We start from the raw sequence: 24,618 nt of genomic DNA, 5'->3' as shown, positions 1-24,618 counted from the left end.
TCATGCTCAAATTTTCATTCAAAATTTTTTGAACTGTCTCTTCATCAAAGGAGACCATTTCTGCTATCATTCTTATCCTGAGTCATCCACCATTTCCAACAATTTGGTCAGTTTGTTGAAAGTTTTTAATGTGCTTGGGCAACCAGAATGTTCATTGTCTTGGACATCCTCTCTGCCTTCACTAAATCTTTGTGTCATTTAAACACACATGCATATGATGTGTAGTGTTCACCATACACCCCACTTAATGTACCAAAAGATCCAGCTGCTGTTTGTTCAATTTCACCAAAAATTTCAAGTTGATGTGTCGCTCGACTTTCAGGCTAATCATTTTTCAGCGCCATAGCAAAAACACTTGCGCTTCAGACAGCAGCTAGCAGTGAACTGAAGACGTAACTTATTGAAAACTTAGCAGTCGTATGTGAATACCCAACCTATAACCCCCAAAAGAAACTCAAAGTACAACTACACAGGTGACCTGAATGTCAAATTCATTTTTTATTCAAGCTGTCTTGATCTGGCCCTGTTAACACGTCAAACACCATCTGCTACATTTAGGTTGAGATAGTTTGTTCTTTTCATCTAGCTTATTCATAGACATGTTTCATCCTGCTTACCTTCAGCACATGTACATTCTTCATTTTTGCAGAGCCTCAGAAGCTCTGCACTTCTCTGTGGGTGGTAAAACTTCACACAAGGTTTCTCTGCAACAGGAAAGATGTATCATGAAGTTGCCTGACAGTAATCTCAGTATGTACATTGAATATCTTACAGATGTGCTAAACTTTGATCCAAATCTGCTTCTTGAGCTACACTTAAAGGTATAATTTACACAAACTAAATGAGCTTAAATCAAAATGCTGACTGTTAAAGCATAGACACCAACTATCTAGCAAGGTGAGCTCAAGCTAAATTAAAGCTCTTTGGTTAGAAAATGCCATAATATTTCTACTGAACAGTGTTATATACTGTTTTCTAAGGTGGTAAGAAACAAAATGTTGCTTATAAATGAGCCTTTGTTGCATTTATCTGCTAAACTTGTGCTTCTTTAAGACTTTACCTTCATAGTATTCATAGACAGACACAGCAGCTGGTTGAAGAATGCCCACATTCATCTTCTGATGGATTCTAAAAGAGATTATCTCTATTCGTGTGTTAGAAACCTAAGAAGGGATGTGAAACACAGGTTTTGTAAAAGAAAAAAAAATTTCCAGGGCAATAAATGGGTTTTTGAAAACTTTGTTGCTCCTCCTTTTTACAAACTGTCGACCGCTAGAGGCGGTCTTAAATACTGCATATGTCTTTCCACGGGTGCTTTCACTTCAGCAATAAAGAAAAATAAAGGAGAGGTTCTGGAAAATATTCTGTGTCTGGCAGTACATTTTGAGTTCCCATGTATGCTGCACCATGGCGATTAACACATGGTTGGCTGTTTTACACCTGCGGAAGGAGCAGTCTAAAATGCAGTGCATGAATTGTAACTGTATACCAGAGGAGTTTTAGAACAAGCCTGGTTGGTTGCACTTGGAAAGATTTTCCACAGCATGGTGTTTGGGCCTGTAGTCAACCAAAGAAAAACTTGGCAGACTGAAATTACACCCATGCACAATCGATTTGATTGATGAAAGTACATTAGACCCTTAGTCCACACTGTTGCCAGCCCTTAGCTTTCAGCATGACCAGACAAAAATCAGTCAACGGTCCAACAAAGGCTCAGGTACTCAGAGAGGAAATGGCCAGTCTCCTGGAGAAAGGGGCCAACTGTAGAGTAGTTCTACAGTCACGAAGGGGTCAACAAAGTTGGTTCTACATTATTTTGATCCAACTTATTAATAGTTTTTATCCTCATTAAAAGCACTGTGATGGAAATGGAGACAAGATCCTTTAGAGGTGGAAGAAATCAGGAGCAAATTTGACACAGCAGAGATGTATCTGTTTACCTTAGAGTCCTAAACCCACTAACTTCCTTGTGTCTTGGCATGTCCCCTGGCAGGTCACCACCTACTTCATGACTACATCATCTTACAGCATTGTCAATACAAGAGGACAATCGCAGTCACCTGCTGGTTGCTGCATAGTGTCCAGGAAGGCCCTTGTTCTGACAATAAACAGGTTTCTCCTTAGGATTGTTTCGGGGATTTTATGCCTTTATTGACAGAGATAAGACGGATGAGAGTTGAGAAAGTGGGGAACGAGACAGGCTGGACTTGAACTCAGGCTGCCTGCCAATATGGGGTGCAACCAAACTGCTAGGCCATTTGCAATCTAATACACAGGCTGCTAGGATAGTTGTGCACAAACTAAAAGTATCGACAGGCCAGTTATAAGAGCAACCCTTTGATAGCATGACTTATTTAAACTTAAACTGAATTTGGCTTGGGAAAGAGCAGGTCCAAGAACACAGAATTAAGAGAAAATAGTCTTACCTTGTCCAGGTAAATTATGAGTGAGCCTTTTTCTGACAAGGCTCTGTTTATTTCATACTTTTCAATGATGCGTGCACGGCCTTGAGACAACTAGCACATGTAAAAAAAAAAAAAAAAAAAAAAAAGGAAAAAGAAAATGTTAATAAACAAATAGGGAAAACTTTTGGCTGAGTTTGTCTCTGTTTTTTTCAGTTCTTACATTGTCAAGGTCCTTTGTGTTGATGATGAAGCCAGTTGGCAAGCCAATGTCCAGGATTGACATGGATGCATTGCGCTCGCTGTCCTTAAATCTGCACACAGAACAGACTTTAATCAAATATTACATTTTGAAACAAATTTGAATTAATAATAAGTGTACACAGGATAGTTTAAAGCAATAGCCAGACCACTAAAGCCAAAATGATCAAAAATAGAGCTCTAAAAACTAGTTTTAGAGTAAAGCCATGTTATGGTAACGCTTATCAAAAGGACTTCTCAATAGTACTTACAAAACCTCTAATCTTAGCCTGTATGTCTTCTCATCATCATCCAATTTCTCTGCAGAAGGAAAACATTTCATGAGGGCAGAAGAAAGAGAATAAATTCAGGGAGAAAATGGCTCCAATTAAGGCAAATGCAAAAGATAGAAAGCACCAAATTACCTGGAAGTACTTCAACTGTCAGGTCAAACTTCTGACAGTCACTTTCCTTTTCTTTAGGCTGAGCATAATACAGCGACAACATCTGCCAAAAAGATAACCGTGTGTCTGAAGGAGGAAAATAACTGAAGGACCTTAAACAACAGTGCTTCTTCTGCCAACAAGGATTTACTCAGTAAATATTACCAGCAGAGTGATATTACCACATGCATGAAACACTTCTTTCTCAACATAAATCCACCAAAACATATCTGAGGAAAGCTGTCACCATTCCTGTCCACCTCAGTCATGCTCTGTAGGAATACTTATGGTTGGAACATCCTGTCATTTAACCTCATAAACCAGATAAACTGTATCTCATATATGATATACACTAAGTGATCATCTTCTTGTGTTTGCAATATTTCAAAATCATTTTGGTGCAAAAACAAAACAAAAGATCGATACAGTTGAAACGAATAGACACAGAACACCAACAAGGTAGACCTAGGACAACAAAACTGGAATAAATTGTATGTTAATGAAGACCCTGACGATGAATATAGTGATTTTTTGTCTGCTGTAATCTTATTATACGAGAAACATTGTCCTCTAGTAAAAGTTACCGGGAAGCACCAGAATATAAATAAGCCATGGATCACAAGGGAAATAGAGGACGCATGTAAAAAGAAAAATATTTTATACAGGAGATTTATTAAACAGAACAAAAGAAGAAGTTATCTTGATGAAAGATACCAAAATGTGCAATTAAAAAATGTAAATCAAATTTATTGAAGGTCACTTGTGGGGTTCCTAATGAGTCTGTGTTAGGCCCCAAATATTCATACAGTATATGAATGGTATTTGTAATGTTTCATAACTGTTGAAATGTGTATTTGCTGATGACACGACCCTACACTATTCTGGTAATGACCGTGAACAGCTTCTGAATAAAGCAGAAAATGAATTAAATATTTTGAAAAACTGGTTTGTCATCAATAAGCTATCTCTGAATTTAAATAAAACAAAATTTATCATTTTTGGCTCCCAGCAAATTAAAAACCCCACTATAATTAGGATCAGTGGTGTTGAATTAGAAAGAGTGCATGAAAACAAATTTCTGGGTGTGATCATCGATAACAAACTTTGTTGGAAGCCTCATTTGAATAATGTTAAAACTAAAATGTCAAAAACCATCCCAATACTTTACAAGACAAAGGATGTATTAAATCAGAAATCCTTACACACACTTCATTTTTCTCTGTTACTCCCATATATGACCTACTGTGTAGAGAGATGAGGTAACACATATAAAACCAACACATATTCAATTTCAAGTTACAGAAAAGAGTTATAAGAATTTTAACATGATCAAGTTTCCTTGAACCAACAAACATAATATTTATTGATTGAAATGCTCTTAAATGTAATGATTTAGTTGATTTGAAAAAAGCACAGCTAATGTACAAAGTACATAATAACTTAGTGTGCTGCAGTTTTCAGAGGCTGTTTGAAGTCAGAGAAAATGGATATGAACTCAAAGGAATAAGTGTTTTAAAAAAAAAAAAACAAGGCAAGAACAAATATGAAGCAGAGATGTGTCTCTGTTAGAAAGGCAAACCTGTGGAACAGCTGTGACGATGATTTTAAAAAATGTTTAAAAACAAAATGTTTTAAAAAATACAAAGATCAGGCATGATGAAGACTGAAGCTTGAAAAAAATTAAGCCTGGACTATTGTTATGGGACTTTCTTTTACTTAATCATTTATTTTGTAAGACGCTTTAATTGTTCAGAAGACTAATAATGTAACTAACCATGTAATCTATGAGCGGCCCAGCTAAAGATATTTTGTAAAAAGGGAAGGTATTATAAGCTGGAGCTTCAGCCTACACCTTTTTGATTAGTTTAATCCTTTATTGTTTTTCTGTTTGTGTTGAAGGTGAAACATACGTTTGTCATTGGGAGTGTTTTTCCTTTATTTGCAAATCGAAATAAACTGGCTTGACTTGACTCATATCTATTACATGAAATGTTTCACATTTATCTGGGCATCAGTCTATACACAGTGTTTGGGGAGGGTAAGTGAACAGGCAAACATTTGTCTCTCACATTCACTGTGGGCCACTCAGAGCAAAAGAACAATATGTATTGGGCACGTGCTGCCCCATGGAGTAGACTACATAATGCAAGTTGTTGCTGTTCACCATCAGTGGAGCCAGTTGGCAAATCAAACTCTTGCTGGAGTTGATTTGGAGAAGAGCAAAAACATCTTTTCTCTCAAGAGAAGCTTTCACTGCAGTTATTTGCTCCCAATAAAACAGAAAAATTGTCAAGTTTTGATAAATCTGCTGCTTTAGCTGCATCTGGGTTAATCCCTTCACTGGGAGTCATTGCTCATAGGCTTTCAGTACAGCTAACCTGGAATGCATCAGCTTGACTGATCTGCCTGATACTGGTCATGAAATCTGGCCAATCCATCTGCTTTGCAAGGACTTTACAACAGTGGTTGTTTGGTTGTTGTTTCATTTTTTAAACCAGATGTTTTACTTCAAAAGAACTAATAAGCAGGGATGCACAATTTGCTGATATTTAACAAATTAGTTTTAGCCAATACTGATATTCAAATGTAGTTTAAAACACTTTGAAGTGTAAGGAATGATAATGAAAAAATAAAAAGACTTCAGCTGATATAGGTCTGTTGGCCCAGCCAACAGACATAACTCCACTAACTTGTTTGTAATTATGGCAAACATTTTCAGCTGATTTAGTCAGATTTTTATAGCTAAAATATGGATTGTAAAAATCAGCAGAAATGTTAATACTGATATTTCAATTTTAGGCTTAAATCTGCTGATAGTGATATAATGCTGATAATATCCTAGCAGTAAGCTTGAAGTTATATTTTTTGTAAATACTTTTGCAGAGCCCTGGTACCACTTGAACCGTTCACAGTTGTACTTATAGCCATTCAGAGTTGAATTTGTGTGTACTAAACATGCTGCTCCCTGTCTGACACCATTGGGGACTTGATTCTAGATTCACTGGCCTGAAGAATCAGCCAACGTGAATCTTTGATATTAGTAATAGCACAATTTAAAAGAGGGATTTGTTTGTGAAATAATCAGAATTTCAGACCAACCACAGACTAAAATGTGTGATGCTACTTCTTGAAGTGTCTGTGCTAATATTCATGTCGAGCTTTAACTGTTTTTCTTTGGAATAGAAAACAGTTGGCTGTTCGTGTTGTTTTTGCTGACGTCTCCTACTTCAATGTATGATAAATGGTATTTTGGTTACAATCCAGTCATTTTCTTAAAATCACCATTGGCCTCATCTGAAATTTAAAATAAAGACATAGGACAATGAAACAAAGAAGAAAACTTACTGTCAGTGTTGCTTCTCCACTTCCTGTGGCAGTCACTCTCACATCTTTGTTTATACTGTTGAACTGAAGAGATGTAAAATATACACACATTTATACACCCACTGAAAAAAAATCATCAGTCGGATGAAAATAAAAGATTTCTGCTTTAAGGTAATTTTAACACTGAAACTGACTTCAAGTGTAACATCCCTATTCACTTGAAGCCATTGTAAACACCATAATTATATATATATATATATATATATATATATATATATATATATATATATATATATAAGTGTATATATTTATATATGTATATATATATACATATATATATATGTATATATATATACACTATACGGTGTGTATATCCCCGTCCCTTGTGCCTTGCCTAAATGAAACTGCCAAAGACGAAGTCTTAGTTTAAGTTAGTCCTTTTTGTCGTGCACCTTAAGAAGTTTATTTTTGGGAAGGTGAGACTTTTTTCTTTTCTCTTTGCTAGAATGGCTACTCTTTGTCTTCTGGTGTTTGCTGAAGTTTCAAACTGAGAGTTGTGTGATCGGTCTATGGAATTTTGTACTGATTTTCATTCCTGTCCCATCCCACTCCACAGAGATAATCCAGTCCCAATGCCATACCACAGTAAAAAAAAAAATCCCATCCCCAGCAGAATAACTCCCATTCCCATTCCACTCCCCTTTTGTATTTTTTACTCTCATCCCATCCTGCTCATTTGAATAGTTGAATATTTACCCAAACATGACATCTAATGTTGTATTCAATGTGTTTGAGAGGTTTTTTTCCAAACAACATTTACAGCGTGCATTGCTGGAGGAAGGGTCGGCTGTGGTTGTGCTGTTTCCGGTGTGGGAAGTGTAGTTCTTTTTACTTTTTACTAAAGAAAACAAGTAAAATGGCTGCCAAGCGTGGTCAATATTCTGTGCTTCTGTCCATTTTTTTGCAAAAAAAATCCTGCTAAAATGAACAAGAAAACTGTATGTGCATATTTACATGTAAAAGTTGGGCTAATGTTATGGGGGGTTTCCCTCCTGCCCACTCCCGCTTACTTTTTTCCTGACCCATCTCAATCAAGTGATTGAATAGAAAAATGACTCCTATCCCGTCACCCATGGAATCCTGAAAAAACCATGTCAGCCTCTACCCTGCAATGGCGACGGACAAACCTTAAATGATACGTTGAATGAGCTACTGTTTAGATTAGATTATATGTGCTTTTCTGTTTGTGCTCTGACCTTTGATGACCTTGTAGTGAAGTGGTTTTGCTTGTTGAACTTAAACTTTTCAATTAGTGATCTGCCCGGCAAACTGAGGTCCACATTCAGATCATACGGTGGTTCCTCAGCACTGCCCCAGTACTCAGCCACAGCCTGATACACCATTATAGTAGCCTGAAGAAAAGGATATGGACAACACTTTGAGTTTGTAATGTGTTAAAAAAATGCAAGTGTGATAAATGCATCAGACTGAAAGAAAAGTAACCTGGGTTGATCCATAGCCACCATTTGACTTTTGTTGTTGCTTGAACCATCTGACAACAGGTTTGGCCTTTTCAAAGTTCTTCATGTAGAAGGGGAAAAAAGGTTGAGATGAGTCATGTACTTACCCTAACTCTTACTATTCAAATAGTAGTGATTCTCAACTGGTGGATTGGGACCCAAAAGTGGGCCACAAAGCCCTTTTCAGTGGGTCATGGATGTGTGCTCGGGAAAACAATTGTGCTAAAATGGATGGGACTTCTATAAAACATACATGTTCTGTCCTTTTTCATCGTTTTGGTACACCTTTTGTCCTGTCTCAGACCCAAGCTCTAATACTCTTTATTAAACAATATCTGATTGACCAACAATTCCACAAAATTTTGGACGCAATTCTCCTTGAGGAGTTGATGGTGGGTCCTGGGACTCAACTAGCTGAGAACCACTGGTTTACAGTATCGTTTTATCTGTAATCCTTATAGATTTTGTATTATTTAAGAATATAGCTCAGTGTGTAAGCTAACATAACATCACAACTGTTAAAAAACCTTGAACGCATACACCTAGCTTAACTTTGATCCTCGTTATAGTTTTCATTGTAAGTTGTATAAAATTACTGTCTCTTTGGAGGAATATTTGGTATTTTTGAAGTTGGATTGTACAAGGGACTTGGTGATAGTGGTGCCATTAGCCTCCAGAGATTTCAGTGAGCCTTTCACACAGGACACCCTTGGGGAAGCTAGGCTAAATAGCAAAACAGACCAGTAGATTTGCTCTGCATAAATTAACAATTTTAAAGTAAAAAAAAAAAGCCCCAAAACAATGCTGGTTGCTATATCAAACTTTTTTAAAAGCATTTCATTTTTTCACCCCAAAAGTCTCTGTGTTTGGAACTATTTTAAGATCCAAACTTCGGCTATGTGCTCTTCCGCCTTAGCCTATCTGAACAACAGCAAAATTTAAATCAGGGGTTTTGACTTGATTGACGGTGAAGTGCTGTTTAACGCAGATACAAGAGGATACTTTTATTAAAAAAGTTCTGAACCCTAGATAATGTTAAAAAATGGTTAAAGTATTTTTTTAGTTTGCTGGTGAAAAACCGAACCAGCTTGTCTTTTATGTCACTGTACAAAGGACAGGTGGTTAGAAAGTAAAGCTCTATTTCCACCTCCTATTGGCTGCACAGTCTTTCCTCTTTTGGGATCCAGCCTTGTCTGTGGCATCCTCTTGTGATGGCGAGGTTGTGTTTCTGAATCTGTACATGGTCAAACACTTCTTCAGTTGTGGGTCAGTCACAGTGCTTAAGTATTCTGCACAATCCCTATTAAGGGGCAAATAGTATTCCAGTTTGTTTTGTTTTTGGTCTGTCTGTCTGTCATCTTCTCTGGAGGCAAATGACACTACTATGGCCAAGTACCTCATACAATCCAACTTCAAAAAACCCAAAATATCCCTTTAAAGCAATGAAAATATCTCTGATTTGGGTCTGTGCACCTGTTAAAGAAACCTCCTTACTTAGTGAACTCTTGACTCTTCTTTCAGCTCTAAATTAAGGTTGATGGTTTGGGTTCTGATTCTTCAAATCAAATAGATTTTGTCATCATAAAAAGTCAGAGTTTAATGTTCTGAAAAGATGCTTTCTAATGACTTGACTTATCTTCAATCATTCATTGTAACTTTCACTTTAAACCAGGTATCAATCAACATGGTATCAAGTCAATAAACATGTTTATCATTCTAACTGCTATACATCACTGTGTTAACATATTTTAGAGGAATAAACCTACCCTGGTCTTCACCAAAGCAAGAAGAGCGTAAGCTGTGGCCTCCAGTGTGTAAATATGATCAGTGCGTACAGGCCAGTGGGTCTGGTCTGAGGGACAAACACAAACATAAATCCATCAATGTACATGAATCAATAAGGGAAGTGGACTGTCAATATGACTCTACCTTTTGTTAGTTGTGCTTAAGTCAATGTCTGTTTTTAAAAATAACTTAAATATTGTGTGAGGAAACCTCTTGAGACAAAGTTGTAGAGAATCCCAATGTTCAGTCTGTTTTCATTGGCCAGTGCGTACGAGGTAATGGCCACAGCATAGGGGTTGGTGAGCCTGGGCAGATGTTGCTCCAAGTAGGACACGGCATTGTTTACACTGCTGGACAGACTCTACATGAAAGGGAAAGACAGAGCATCAATAACTATATAAAGCATTACAAATTCATGTCAGATAAGGACATAGAGTTGAGATTCTGCTCTACTATTTGTGATTTTATTTGATACATTTTCACACCTCTGAACTTCATCCTGTATTAGAGTTGCAGGTAGTAAAGACCAATGGCATTTGAATGACCACTTGACCAATTAATACAAAAGGTTTTTGGTTTCTTCTGATGGGGTGTGAATCTTTCCTTCTCATGCATTACTTTATTTCTGAGGTGCAGAACTGTAACTGAAAAACATTTCGTTGATGACCGGTCATCTAGCTACCTATCGAGCACCTACGGGGACCGTAACTCTCATTTAAAGGCAGGCCTGCCCCTGCTTATATGCAGACTACGCATAGCGCGTAGGGCCTCATCACCAAGGGGGGCCTCACTTTGAGCATTCTTTTTCTTCTCTCTCCTTCTCTCTGTATATCAGACTAGTGTGTGTATGATAAATATGATCAAGGTACGTATATACTACAATGCTGACAAAACATAAACTTTACCTGGGAATTACACGTTAGTAAATTTACCCTCAAGATATCTATTTTTGGAGATCAGTGCCATCAGCGATCAATTAAGTGCACACAGCGTCCGCTTGCTCTTCCCCCTTCTCTCTCTCTCTCTGCTACACAGTAATCCTCATCATGTCTGCCACATAATTTCACCTGATGTTCTGCATCCTCTCTTGTCAAAATTCATCTTCTACCATTGTTTATTTTGTGAATTTAGGATAAAACTCCATAAAGTTCTCGTGTCGTCTCTGATCAGGAATTAATTGTCGTCAAACTTCCTCACACAGATCAGCTGTTTGAAATCAGGTTGCGAGTGAAAACAAATAATGAAGATGTATAATTTACAATGATTTAAAACAAGAAAGGCTACTGGGGCTAACACTGACACAGAGACACAGTAAGGAAGAGAAAGAAGCATAATGTATAAGCTGCTATCTTTGAAGGAAGGGCAGTGGTGTGTGGGGGTGGGGGGCCACAGTCTGCTTAGGGCCTCACTTTGGTCAGGGGCACCCTGTTTAAAGGTAAAAGGTCATGGTGGGTCACGTGAGATCACATATGCTGAGTCAGAGCATGGCAGAACGGGCTATGAGAACAAGCTGCAGAGGCTCAGTGCACTGATTTGTAACATTGAAACTGATCCAAAGAGTGATTCATGCTTCATTTTCACCGATCCAAGGCTCTACAGACCGATGCACTTGGACCTTTGACGTTAAAATCGGTTAACCAATCATATCGGTTTATCTTTACACCACTATTGTACACAAGTTTATGTGCTTGGATAGCATTGTTGCAAGATGTGCAAAAAAGATGCTGACTAGACATGATCCGAAGTATAAAATATGGAAGGATGTGGGCAGATTTACATGAGGAAGATACAATTACTTAAGACAGTTAAAGTTAATTAGAGCAAATGTACATATGAGATGAGCCTTCTTACATTATTTTAGTTTCAGTGAATAGAATAATTACTTGCTGCATTTGAGAAAGGTAAACAGATTAAGTTAGTAACGTTTACACTAAATAGATTAATTAGTGCAAATATAAATATGAGGTGAGAATAGTAAGAGACAGTTCAGGATATTTTATATTATGCAGTGCTAAGGTGCTTGTTAAGAAGAGCCCCCCCCCCCCGCCAAAACCCACAACATATCACAAAGGGTAAGCTGTATAGACAGATCTAGTAGTGTGTTTTCACTCTGTTTTGACTGACTATCTTATGATCAGAGGTTGGTTTGGTGGACACCATATCCCTTCTCAGGTAGAAGTACATAAAAAGTATGCACTTAAAAACTCTCAACAGGAGGCATTATATTTTAAATTGGTCTTAATTTAATATAAACACTTACAATCATTGAATTACTAACCAAGTAAGTAAATGTACTGACTAATGTTGATAAACACTAAGCTGACTTTAAATATGTTACAGAAAAGTTACATTTTTTCTTTTTACATTGAACTAGTTAGGGGCTCGGGGCAACGACATGAGCCACTCTCCTCCTCATAGCAAAGCTATGGGAGGAGAGTGAGCCACTATTGTTCTTCCGTTTTCATCTTACGGACAAAAATTCGCCGCGCTACTCCTCCTAGGGCTTTGAGAAAACCCCTGCAAATTATACATCAAAACGTGTGGTTTGTTCCCAATCAGTGTGCTAAGACTTTTCTAAGAGATTTGCCAGTTTTTCGCAAAGTTATTTGCAAAAAACTGCGAAAAATGTCCCATCTGAAATGAATGGGGAGAGAGACAATGAAACCCCCAAAATAGGGTTTTTTACCACCCCTACTGCTTCGCCATACTTTCACCTACAGAGATCATTCAAACTTTAAAACGCAGGAATTTTTATCCTGTCTTCAGGAATGTCTTTGTTATGATGACGGGGTTTACGGTTTTCAATAGGCAAGTCTTCAAATCTCCTATGTGTTGAGTGAAAATCATGAAAAATCACCCTGCTAGAGTGGGTGATGTCATCACCCCAGAGTGTGAGAGAGCCAACACATCAACTGAGACTTTTGCGAACAACTTGTGACTACGGCCACAAATCTAACACCACACACATAAAAAATATATCAAAACGGAGGAAATCTTGTCCCGCTACTGTGGAACCAAGAACCAAAGCTATATTATGTGCAGTTTTGGCGTGAGAGGACCAACTGTCCCAAGAAAATGGACATCTCGGCCATCTGCTGCAATGTTACCGAATCGGATCCATTTCATTTCAAAGTCAAAAAGATGCCCGTTTTTAGATCGCCCTCCTGGCCTCATTTCTTGCACAATCAACACCAAAATTACATCACAGCTAGTTCCAAGCCTGCAGATGCTCACGCCGAAATCCGTTTGATGATACCATTTACAGTTTTCGCACACGGAGAGGAGAAAGAGACTGTGGTCACACGCAAAAATCACCCAAAACTACTCTCTGCTGCCTCAGGTGTAACTGATCTGTAATCAGTGATGCGTAACCGTGCAGGCATTAATTACCATGGCAACAGCAGCTCTGGTGCTTTGATGATGTCATCCTTGATTGACACACAGATACAGCCCTCAATGGGCTCTGATCACGCACACACATGGAGCTCTTCCAATAAAGCAGCCCATTTAAACAATGCTTTAATAGGATGGTGGGTGGCTTCTCATCCACATACAGTCCCCCATAAAGTCTTTGGCGGCGTCAGTCATATATCCCATATGAAGTGAATGGGAGAGATTGTTCATTTGTATGTGTGTTAGCGCGTGAAGCACACATTGGTGTGTGTTTCTGTGTTCTCTTGACTTTTGTGACGTCAATCAAAATAGCAACACACAATCCTTTCTCAATAAAAGTTTTTAATGTGTTCAAATGGAGCTGGAAATAACAAAGTTCATCTCTTCTGCACCTGCTCTCATCAAGACCTTGACAGGAACTGCATGTCTGTATAAAATTCAAATAAAGGACTCTATTTCATAGGGAGGGTCAACACCACCAGGTATGTCAAGAAAACAGCTGAGGCTCAGTTGCCAGGTGATCAGCATCAGCTAATCAGGCCACATGACTAAAACACATGAATGAAGTCTCCTGTCATGTACAGTGTTTCTCAACCATTTCACCGTGTCATTGTCCAGCTACATGCTGCTTCAGCTTGGACTTGGACATGACCTTGTAATCACAAGTCGGCTATTGTCATAAATGGCCTTGCGATGAAACCGGCACTGCCCCCCCAAGCCCCTCTCGCGATTTCCGCTTGAGGAAATTGTCTAGTATTTTACATTACTACTCCACTTCATCTCCTAAGTTAGTCCTGAACTATTTAACAGTTATAGCTGCAATTTTCTAAACTCATGAACACATACAAATTAGCAAAAATCGAAAATGAAAATATACTACAAACAGTGCCTATCAATGCAGATCTGACATCGCTTTAATTGTGAACCACTCACAGGTAACATTTTACACAACTATTAACAATACGAGTACTCAAAGTTAACATTAATGGACTTACTGGCACTTCCACCAAAAATGAAGTACTTTCATTATACGGTAAGACTAGACCTTTATAAATATAATATAAAAACTTTTAAGTCATACTCCTGATTTTCTAAGGCCACAGTTTGAGAAAAGCAAGTTTAAAACTTTTTCAAGACATAAAAACCCAGTGAGAACCTTTAATGATAAACTAAGTAGAAATCATTTAAGAACGTAACAGCAACAGAGATATGCTGGTAAAGGAGGAAACTTTGGACTCTGTCATTATACTTACATTAACACTGTCACCACATATATGACGAGACTCCTGCATGGCAATAAGGCAGAAGGCTGTCATGGAGGCATGTGAATCCGAGCCAAGGACGTCACTCTACACATAGAAACATACATGAACAACTGTCAGGGTTTTTTTAGTGTTCATTTTTAACTTTATTACTTTATCCTAATTATTATCTTTAAAATAGTAAACATACACGCATTTCTCTACTGTACAAATCTCCAATCTCTCCAAACATGCCGTCTGGTTGCTGTGCATTGAGAATGAGAAACTTGACAGCATCACAGATCACGTTGCTCGGCACTCCCACCAGATTGTTGGCCATGGCAAACACCTTTACAACATACGCTGTCAACCTGATGGCGAGGAACAGAGCACTTTTCTTATTTGCTTACTTACTTTTATCAAAGATATTCATACGGAAGTTCATGAATGAGTGTCTCACCAGGAGCTGCCTCTAGAATTTTTAAAAACAGCAAAAGATCCATCACTCTTACGGTATGCCAGCTCCCCCTGGTAGCCTGAAAAATAGGGAAACTCAGTCGCTTTGAACAGTGCTTTAGCAAAGATTAACTTTTCTTTCTTTCTTTTTTGTAGATGATGGATTCTATGAGGTAAGTCAATAGGATGTGTATTAGCCACTAGAGATATGAGTCATTGAGACCACTTATTGAGAAACCAGCAAGAGAACCTGTATGGAATGATAGGCTGTACAGCTCCACAGATTGGATCAGTTGCACCACTTAAATTAATCAGCTTATTCTAAGAAATTGTTAACTTAAAGCCAATATACAGTGCTTAACAAATTTATTAGACCACCACCTAAAGTAAGGTTTATGCCACAGCTGCCCTAAATTAACAGCATTGGTAATTACCAAAATCATTTCTTATGTTTCTGCAATGGTTAATACGCCAATATGTAGAAGCTCTTTAACCCAAATGATATTTTGAATGCTAAAATATAATTATTGTTGTTATCCATGAATTTTCAGATTTACTGATTTACAAAAAAAAACTGAAAAAAAAGTAAAGCACATTAATATTTCTTGATTAATATGTCAAATTAAAGTTATTTACTTGCATTCCTTACCAAAAAAAAAAAAAAATAGTTTTAGTGGTTGAATGTTATGCTTGATTAATTTCTGACTTCTCAGAGAAGCCCAGTGAGCCGGCTCAAATTTGGGTATAAAAAGATGAGTTCAGTTTGAAATTCCTCATTCCTGTTCAAAATGGTAAAATGTGGAGAGCTCACTGAAGATGAAAGAGTCTGCACTAAAGCACTTCATGATGCTGGATGGTCTCTGAGACAAATATGACAGGTGGTATAATACATTTGTTAAGCACTGCACATATGAGGATAAAATAATTATTATCATTAAATTATTGCTCAGGTGCTCAGCCATTGTGAGTGTGTGTGTTTCTGTGCGAGCGATTGTTATACATAATTCTCTCGCTTAGCGTGGTGCAAAATATCTTAGTGGATCTGCCCCGATGCTAGCTTGAGAGAGTGATACCAAATAAAGCGTACCAGTTCTGATGTGATCGAGAGCCTCATTACGTTTTTCAAAGCCAACTTTTTCCCATTGGTTGGTTTTGTCCAAATATGCGGCTGCAATGACTGGCAGGGTCATAGCGGCTATGTTTTGCTCTCCACAGCCTGAGGGCCTGTTGATCAGAACTCCCATAGCATTCCCACTGATGGCGCTCTCCAGCAGTGTACCCATCTGCTCTCTTCCTGAGATGAAACAAGGGGCAAACAAGGTTGTCAGTGTCATGAGCAAAATCAAAACAAAGACATGAATCCCTCATCAGATCGCAGTAATTCTAGGCTCAGTCCTAAAGGCAGCTTGATTTGGTTGAACTTGCTGAAGATGTTTCACCTCTCCTTCCAAAGACTTCTTAAGTTCATGATCAGAATTGAAGAAGCCTCAGCCTTTCAACCAAGATCAGCTGCCTTTTGCATCAAGGCTTGAAAAACAATAACATCCCTTACAACAATGAGGATTCGCTGTAAAGGAGAATTTACAGGCACCATTCCTTGATTTCTTTCTGTGATTTTGCTATTCTTTGCTCTTGTTAACTGTTCCATTTAACTACACTGTAAGATTTGATTTTATGTCCTTTGCTCTCACCTGTCAAAGAGATGAGAGTGTTTGTAGGTGTGTCTGGAACCATATCATTTAGAGGAATATCACTGTTGACTGTTACTATTTGTTCACCACCTAAATGAAGAGATTTGGGGATTAGAAAATTTTAAGTTAAACAAGAGCTTTCTAATGTTACTTGCAGAAACGTAGAGTCCACTTGCCTGTCCTGCTTGGGTTTAGTTCGATATGTTTTGGTATTTTTTGCAGGACACCTGGAGACTGGAAATACAACAGTAACATATCTTGTTGGCAATTCTGAACATTTTTCACTTCTGTGATCTGAAAAGTTTATGTCCAAAAATACTCTGACAAGCAGCAAAGAGCTATAATGTTTTCCATCACCGATCAAGAGGCTAAATAAAGCCCCGAAGGCCCCGTCCACATGGAGACGTATTCAGGAGTATACGCAAAAGTTTTTTGTCATATTGATGTTTCATCCACACAAAAACGGCGTTATGGGCGGCTGTAAACGCTACTATTTGAAACCAGGTCCCTCCGTGTGGTCAAGGCCTAAGTCAAGAAGTGCTATGTGTGGGGGTAGCACAGTGGTGGCAGCATCATGCTGTGGGGATGCAGAACTGGACCATGTGCATCTGCAGTATGAGCACATAAATCTCCAGTTTTGGTTGTATGTCATCAAAGTTTTAGTTTCACAGTGAATGCTGAGATTTGACCACAACTGTTAAAGAGTTAGACACAATCAGTCTGAGCAGGGGCAGGGATAAAACATATCCCATAATAACAAAAAGCTCTTAAGTCACTGATGGATGTGCTTCTCTTACCACTACTCGCAGCTTCTTGCTTATTCCATCACTGAGTTCATATGAGTCTTTAACAACCGCTTTCACTTCGATTGGGTGCTGGCCTACTTTCATAGGAATAATGATGAATGGGACAGCTCGTGTAGTGCTGGCCCCAACTTCGACCTCCTTGCGATATTTGCCACGCTTAGAAGCTGCACTGCACAGATCTGGGTTTTCTAACAGATCCACACGCACCTTAAAATAAATGAAGAAGAAGAAGAAGGGTATCAGTCATTATTAAGAGAGATAAATATGTGTGAAAACATTTATATTGCTTTTCAATTCCTGTTTTATTTTGAAATTTCAGGTCCTGCCTTCGTGCCTATCCTGGGTTGTTTCCAAAATCACACACTCATCCCACACTCCCTGTGCCCTATACAGTTAGGAGTCTATGTTTTGACCTCACTGGTTCAATGAAAAAAATGATTGTGCACAGCTCCCAGGCTGCACAAAATGAAGCATGCAGTAACAATAGCAGGGAATTAAGAACAACCGTAGAGTTTCACTACTAAGTAAAACTGTAATCAGTGTACAGTGCCCATAAAAACGTCTTCACCTCCTTGGATGTTTTATCCTTCTCATGATTTTATAAATCGATCAAGGTCAAAATAATCTAACTTTTTGACAAAATAATTACAAAAACCCTCTTTAATGTAAAAGTGCAAACATATTACTACAAAGGAATGTCATTTAAATCAAGTAAGTAGTATAAAGACACTTGTGTCTAGAAGGTCCAGTCACTGGTAAATAAGTATTCCTGGGTACCATTATACCATGAAGACAAAAGAACACTCCAAGAAACTGAACATCCCCTGGAGATCAGTTAAATCCATCATCAAGAAATGGAAGGACTATGGCACACATAAATCTTGCCTTGGCTGAGAAGATTTTATATAGCAACCCACATACTCAGCTCTGCTGCTCATCCCACAAACGCATGTTCCTTACAAATGTAGCACTATTTAAAAGGGAACTAAACAGCCTTTCCAGCAGTAAAAGATTTATTTCCAAGTATAAGAAGCATTGTTATAAAAAAAATCTACCGAAAAATATTTTCTTACATTTTGTGCTATGTTCATTTACATGACCATCTTGCCTGAAACTTAAGAGCTGATGACTCACAGTGGCAGCTTCTGGGCTGTAGTTATGAAGGATGGCCTTAATTTCCAGCTGCTCTCCTCTGACTGCAGAATATGGCAATCTAAGATCAATGAAGAATCTCTTCCGGACAATAACCTCTAGTGGATCAGCCACACAGATACCTTAAGGACAACATGAATGATGAAACGGATTTCAGCAAGATGAAATTTGCCACTAGAGGTCACAAATGTTACATGGTTAACCCTTGGTCCCTACTATGTCCGTTTTGAGGACATTCATCATTTTTATGATCGTTTTTTTGAGTTAATAGTCACATTTTAATAGATTGAGGCATCAAATTTGGCCAAAGTTATTATTTTTCTTCATATTAAAAAAAAAATAAAAAAATGAAAACTGTGTCACCCATAGAACGCCCATGACGTGAAGTAACTACATCCAGCCTTGTTTGTCCAAAATCGGACACATAGACTTTCATTAAAAACACGTTTTTTGACTGTGTGTCTAGGGAACCAAAACACCCATTTTTTTGCAGTCAGTCGATCACCAGGGATCTACATTTCACCATTAAACAGTAATCCAGCAGATAGTGCAGCGCACCATTTTAACCCTTTCAGCAGCGCAAATATGGTTTTCCTTCCATGCGCTCAGAGTGTTCGGAGCGCTATTTCACCCGCTTAACATAATCCGAATTAAATGAACCGATTCATGCCACTAGATATGGATGTCTGAGAGTGGGCTAGATGTGTAAGGAAAAGTTTGTGGGCTCCTACGTGTGTGATCGGGTGCAAATCTGCGTGTATGTTTACAAGCAGACATGCCATAAGTTAAGTGTTTACATTAGGATATGTTACCTGTGGATTCTGCAGTCTGGGACTAAGAAAGAGGGACATTTGTACAATTTGTACTTTGCCCTCACTTCATGTGTGGAAAGTGGATTAGCAAACATGAGGATGCACGGGTCCTTTCGATCAATAGGTAAGAATATATCATATCTCAAAGATGCAGTACATTTATATCTGCACGTAATTGGCATATTTGTGGTCACATTTTGGTTAGAGGTGGAAATGCGCGTGTTCGTGGTTCATATCCGACATATATCCTCTGATTCTTTATGCCTGTACATAAAATAAACCTAACGAGAACAAATGCATTCACTCGTATTATATTTGGTAGAGGAGGAAGCGCGAGAAAAGGATGGTAAAACTGGCGTGTATTACGCACGGATGGACTCATCTGTTTAGCATGGACGAATCCACGGCATAGGCATAGTGTACAATAAGTGGCATAAAAAGGGTGTAACATTGAATTTTTTTTTTTTTTTTCAGTAGTCAGGGTTGAAGTTGTTGAAGAGATCTGAAGTAGTGAAAGCTTTTTAAAAAGTTGAAAAATTATTATTTTATTAACACCTTTCTGCATGTCTGTTTTCAGACAAACAAGGGTGGATGTAGCTAAAATATGGCATTCGACACTACAGAAAAAATTTCAATACATCAAAATCAATTTTACTACTCATCATTGTCATGGCCCAGACTCTATTTATTGAAAAAAAGATTTTTTTCTAGATCATTTTATATGGGAAGTATGGTGTTTTTGTGTTTTTTACCATAAAAAATAGCAGTGACGTGGTGTACAATAACTGGCATAAAAAGCGTGTAACATTGAATTTTTTAATTTTTTTGTTTTTAGTGGTCAGGGTTGAAGTTGTTGAAGAGATTTGAAGCAGTGAAAGTAAGAGAAATGTTGAAAAATGATTATTTTATAAGCACCTTTCTGCATGTCCGTTTTCAGGACAAACAAGGACAGATGTAGATAAAAATAACAAGGGACCGAGGGTTAACAGAGCCAGTAGTGCTCTCAGTCTAAGAAGTGTTATTTCTTTAGACCAGCTTTTCTTTTTAATTGATTGCACCTGGACACTTAATCCTTTCTTTGTAGAGATTTAGGAGAGTTTTTTTTTTTTTTTACACATAATAAATTATTGTTTTGAGGATCTCTTTTGGCTATTTGTGAATCCCTGAAGTATACCCCATTTCCAAAAAATGTTTTTTTTGATTTGCAATTCTCTTAAACCTATATGTCATTCACAGTAAAATATAAACAATATATCAGATGTTGAGAATGAGACATTTTACCATTTCATGAAGAATATTAGCATATTTTGAATATGATGGCAGCAACACATCACATCTAGGCAACAAAAGGCCGGAAAAGTAAGTGGTACAAATGAAAAACAGCTTGAGGAGCATTTTCGTAACTAATTGAGACGTTCCCCAATCTGTGAAAATTTTCATCTTAAAATTGTGGAACATTTTCAGAAAAAAATGTACCTCAAAGCAAAACTGCCAATACTTTGAATATCCCACCATCTACAGTACATACAGTATATTATCAAAAGATTCTGAGAATCTGTGAGAAAAGGATGAAGGTCAACGATGGATGCACAGATCTTTGGGCCTTCAGGCAGCCCTACATTAAAACAAGTATGATTCTTTACTGAAAATCACTGCAGGAGCTAAATAACACTTCCAGAAAACATTTTCTGTCGACACAGTTCACCAGGCAATCCAAATAAAAGTTAAAGCTGTATCATGCAAAGAAGAAGTCAAATGTGAACACAATCTAGAAACCCCACCCTCTTCTCGGGGTCAAAGCTCATTTAAAATGGATTGAGGAAAAAAAGGAAACTGTTATGTGATCAGAAGACTCAAAACTTGAAATCCTTTTTGGAAACCATGGACGCCGTGTCCTGCAGACTAAAGAAGGAGAGGACCATCTAGCTAGTTATCAGCACACAGTCCAAAAGCCTGCACTTCTGATGGTATTGGGATGTGTTAGTACCTGAGGTGTTGGCAGCTTACACATCTGGAAGACACTATCAATGCTGAAAAGTATATAGAGGTTTTAGAGTGACACATGCTCCTATCCAGACAATGTCTCTCTAAGGGAAGGCCTTGCATATTTCAGCAAGACAATACTAAAACCACATCCATCACAACAGCATGGTTTCGCAGTAGAAAAATCTGGGTGCTGAACTGGCCTGTCTGCTGTTCAGACCTTTTTACCAACAGAAAACCTTAGGCACATCTTAAACAAAGAAAAACCAGCAAAGAAGGGGATGCTATACACCGGTAAACATGGCCCTGTCCCTACTTTTCTGAGATGTGTTGCTGCCATCAAATTCTAAATGAGTTAATATTTTTCAGGAAATGGTAAAATGTCTCGGTTTCAACATCTGATTTGTTGTTTATGTTCTTTTGTAAATAAAATATGGGTTTATGAGATTGGCAGATCTGTGCATTCTGTTTTTATTTACATTTTACACAGGGCCACACGTTTTTTGGAAATGAGGTTGTATATATGTATTTACTAACAAATTTTGGTCCTAGTCTACTCCCGTTTTGTTTAATTTTACTTGTACAGATTTTTTTTAAAAATAAAGAAATTTCAAGAAATATTCAATGGATATTGTAGGAAGTTTTTTTGGTAGGTTTTGCAATGCAAATACTAATTTAACAAAATCACAGAGTATATTAACAGTACAGACAAAAAGTATCTGTCAGCTTGCTGTTTAGTTACAAAGAAGAAAAATGCACAATACAAGACTAAATTGTTTAAATTATTGTTCTTTTTAAATATTTAAAAGTTTTTAAAAGTAAAAGACAGAAGAAGTGAAGTGCAAAGGGGTGTAATCCTTTTACCATGAGTCCGGGACAGACTGATGCCAGTGAATTGCCAGGTTGTGATTGAATCTGGCAGAGGAACACTTCTCCTAACTGATGTGGTTTCACTAAAATAAAGAAAATGTGATCAGTTTTGAAAGATTAAGAGTGCCAGCTATAAATCTTCATTGTTTTCATGAAGTTTGTTGTCTCACCATTGAGAGCAAGAGGGCAGTGGGATATCTGACCACAGCCAGCTTTCAGGGAACTTGGTACGAGACACAATTTCATTCATGTCCCTGTAACCATCATCTTCCTCGCCTAAAATGTGATTAAAAGGGTTCACTGAGATCTACAGTTTGTTCAGTTTAAATGTGGTGTTCAACAGCCTAGGATGTAGCATCTGTTCTCCATGTTTCTTACTGCGAGCCAGCAGAAGGCTTCCCTCCTTTCTCTCTCCTTGCTGGTTTTCCATCTCCCTGCAGCAGTGCAGGAAGGCATCAACACAGGCTTGACCATCCCCAATATACTCGCTGCGCCTCTCACAGTTGTATGGAACAGGAATTTCTTTCAAACCAGATAAACAGCATTCACGTTCCAGCTCTTCTTTATAGTGACTTACTGGATAAACAGAGGTGTGTGGGAGAAAAAATCAAAGTGTTTATGCATTAATGGAAAACACAATATTTTCTGATATTTATACAAAGCAGAATAAAGATGATGAGCTGGGGAGTTGTCTATTTTCATGGTGTATTTATTGGGTTTTAGCAGTAAAATTCTAATAACTGTAGTGCATGGTGTTGTATCTCCTGTTGGTCTTATTGGCTGGATAGCTCAGTGATTTACAATATTGTCTGTGGTATGGAAGATTGGGGGTTCAAATCCCAGTGAGAGCACTAGTGTCCAATGTGGGCCCTTGGGCAAGGTCCTTATCACCAGGAACCTTTGAAAAAACTTGGAGGGTCATTGGATGAATGTTCTGTCTGTTGCATCTTTACAGGCAACAAAACAAATGACGTCGTAGCCCAAAACCGAGGAGTAATCTCCATAGACAACTGCATGACGTGAACCATGGTGACTGTAGACATGTCAGCACACAACTTTTGTCATTTTTGAAAAAAACAAAACAACTCAATGCTGTTCTTTTTTTATGTTTTCAACTAAGAAATGTCACCAAGTTCTAATAAAACTGGCGCTTTAGCAGCATCCACGCTAATGTCTCCCACCATAATTACACCGGCCTCTTCTCACTGCTTGCTTACGTCACAACTCCACCATGCCCGAAAGTACTGCCCCTCAATGCTGACTGGTCCTGTCACTTTCTAACCAGGCCCAAATGGTTCAGATGGGAGCTTTGCAAGATGGATTAACCAGTGAGAAACACGGAAACGGGTGAATCTGTCTACTTTGCAAGGTTGGTGCAATGTCCACAGGTGTATAAAATCAAGCACCTAGGCATGCAGACTGTTTCTACAAACATTTGTGAAAGAATGGGTCGCTCTCAGGAGCTCAGTGAATTCCAGCGTGGTACTGTGATAGGATGCCACCTGTGCAACAACTCCAGTGGTGAAATTTCCTCGCTCCTAAATATTCCACAGTCAACTGTCAGTGGTATTATAACAAAGTGGAAGCGATTTGGAACGACAGCAATTCAGCCACAAAGCAGTAGGCCACATAAAATGACAGAGCGGGGTCAGCATATAGCGCGCAGAGGTCACCAACTTCCAACCTCCACCAACAGTGGAGACGCGTTCTCTGGAGTGACGAATCGCGCTTTTCCATCTGGCAATCTGATGGGCACGTCTGGGTTTGGCGGTTGCCAGGACAACGGTACTTGTCTGACTGCATTGTGCCAAGTTTGCACGAATCCAAGTCTGCTGTTAAGCTCAGCCTTGCAGTCAGCAGATTAACAGATTATGCTGCCAAGGTAGGTGAACTGCTATACAACTTCAACACTCTCACCTTGAAATAAATTCAATGGCATCATCTAAAGCATCCCTGAATGCCTGGATCTTGGTTTTGGCCCAGGAGACTAGCACTTTCACCCTCCTCACTTAGCTAAATCAGGGTTCCCACGAGGACATCTACAGTCTCAGCAAGGATCAAAGCATAGTCAGCAAATTCCAGATCAGAGATCTGAACAATCACCAAATGACACTCCACAGTTTGCAGCCCCTGTTACCCATCACATTATCCAGTCAATACAGGTAATGAAGAGCATAGGGGCTAAGACACACCCCCACCTCACTCCAGAATCAACTGGGAAAAAGTCAGAGGTGAAGCCACTACACTTCACAGCCCTCTCTGTACTAGCTTAGGCTACTGGGAGTGCACTACATGTGAGAGGGGCTATAGTCACAATGTTTAAAAGTCAGACAACCAATAAACAGAGTTTAAATAAAAAAAAAAAAAAAAAAAACATCGCTCAGATTGGAGTAATCATTCTTACATAAGCTGGTCCTGACTTCCATTATGGTGCTGGCACGTTTTCTTCTGCTGGTGCCCGGACATTTTGGTTCTGAAAATGCAAAAGAGCTTTTCTTAA

The 24,618-nt window shown here is 38.4% G+C and overlaps 1 protein-coding gene across 1 annotated transcript in view; it reads right to left on the bottom strand.

The window, feature by feature from the left end:
- LOC121507906 (complement C3-like) overlaps window positions 1-24,618 on the bottom strand; it is a 51,411-nt gene that overhangs the window by 6,970 nt on the left and 19,823 nt on the right. Inside the window, exons 17-39 of the mRNA XM_041784293.1 lie at window positions 24,523-24,591; window positions 22,497-22,694; window positions 22,289-22,394; window positions 22,113-22,201; window positions 18,436-18,575; window positions 17,293-17,508; window positions 16,672-16,729; window positions 16,496-16,585; window positions 15,892-16,098; window positions 14,809-14,884; window positions 14,560-14,719; window positions 14,361-14,456; window positions 9,925-10,075; window positions 9,696-9,781; window positions 7,913-7,990; window positions 7,666-7,821; window positions 6,431-6,493; window positions 3,068-3,149; window positions 2,915-2,963; window positions 2,626-2,716; window positions 2,427-2,516; window positions 1,061-1,163; window positions 618-704 (exon numbers count right to left, since the gene is read on the bottom strand). Coding sequence (XP_041640227.1) covers window positions 618-704; window positions 1,061-1,163; window positions 2,427-2,516; window positions 2,626-2,716; window positions 2,915-2,963; window positions 3,068-3,149; window positions 6,431-6,493; window positions 7,666-7,821; window positions 7,913-7,990; window positions 9,696-9,781; window positions 9,925-10,075; window positions 14,361-14,456; window positions 14,560-14,719; window positions 14,809-14,884; window positions 15,892-16,098; window positions 16,496-16,585; window positions 16,672-16,729; window positions 17,293-17,508; window positions 18,436-18,575; window positions 22,113-22,201; window positions 22,289-22,394; window positions 22,497-22,694; window positions 24,523-24,591 — 2,541 coding nt within the window. The remainder of the gene's footprint in view (window positions 1-617; window positions 705-1,060; window positions 1,164-2,426; window positions 2,517-2,625; window positions 2,717-2,914; window positions 2,964-3,067; window positions 3,150-6,430; window positions 6,494-7,665; window positions 7,822-7,912; window positions 7,991-9,695; window positions 9,782-9,924; window positions 10,076-14,360; window positions 14,457-14,559; window positions 14,720-14,808; window positions 14,885-15,891; window positions 16,099-16,495; window positions 16,586-16,671; window positions 16,730-17,292; window positions 17,509-18,435; window positions 18,576-22,112; window positions 22,202-22,288; window positions 22,395-22,496; window positions 22,695-24,522; window positions 24,592-24,618) is intronic.

This window comes from Cheilinus undulatus, linkage group 4 (assembly GCF_018320785.1).
Source record: "Cheilinus undulatus linkage group 4, ASM1832078v1, whole genome shotgun sequence".
In the NCBI taxonomy this organism is placed as follows: Eukaryota; Metazoa; Chordata; class Actinopteri; order Labriformes; family Labridae; genus Cheilinus; species Cheilinus undulatus.
This window is presented reverse-complemented; position numbering and strand designations above follow the sequence as displayed.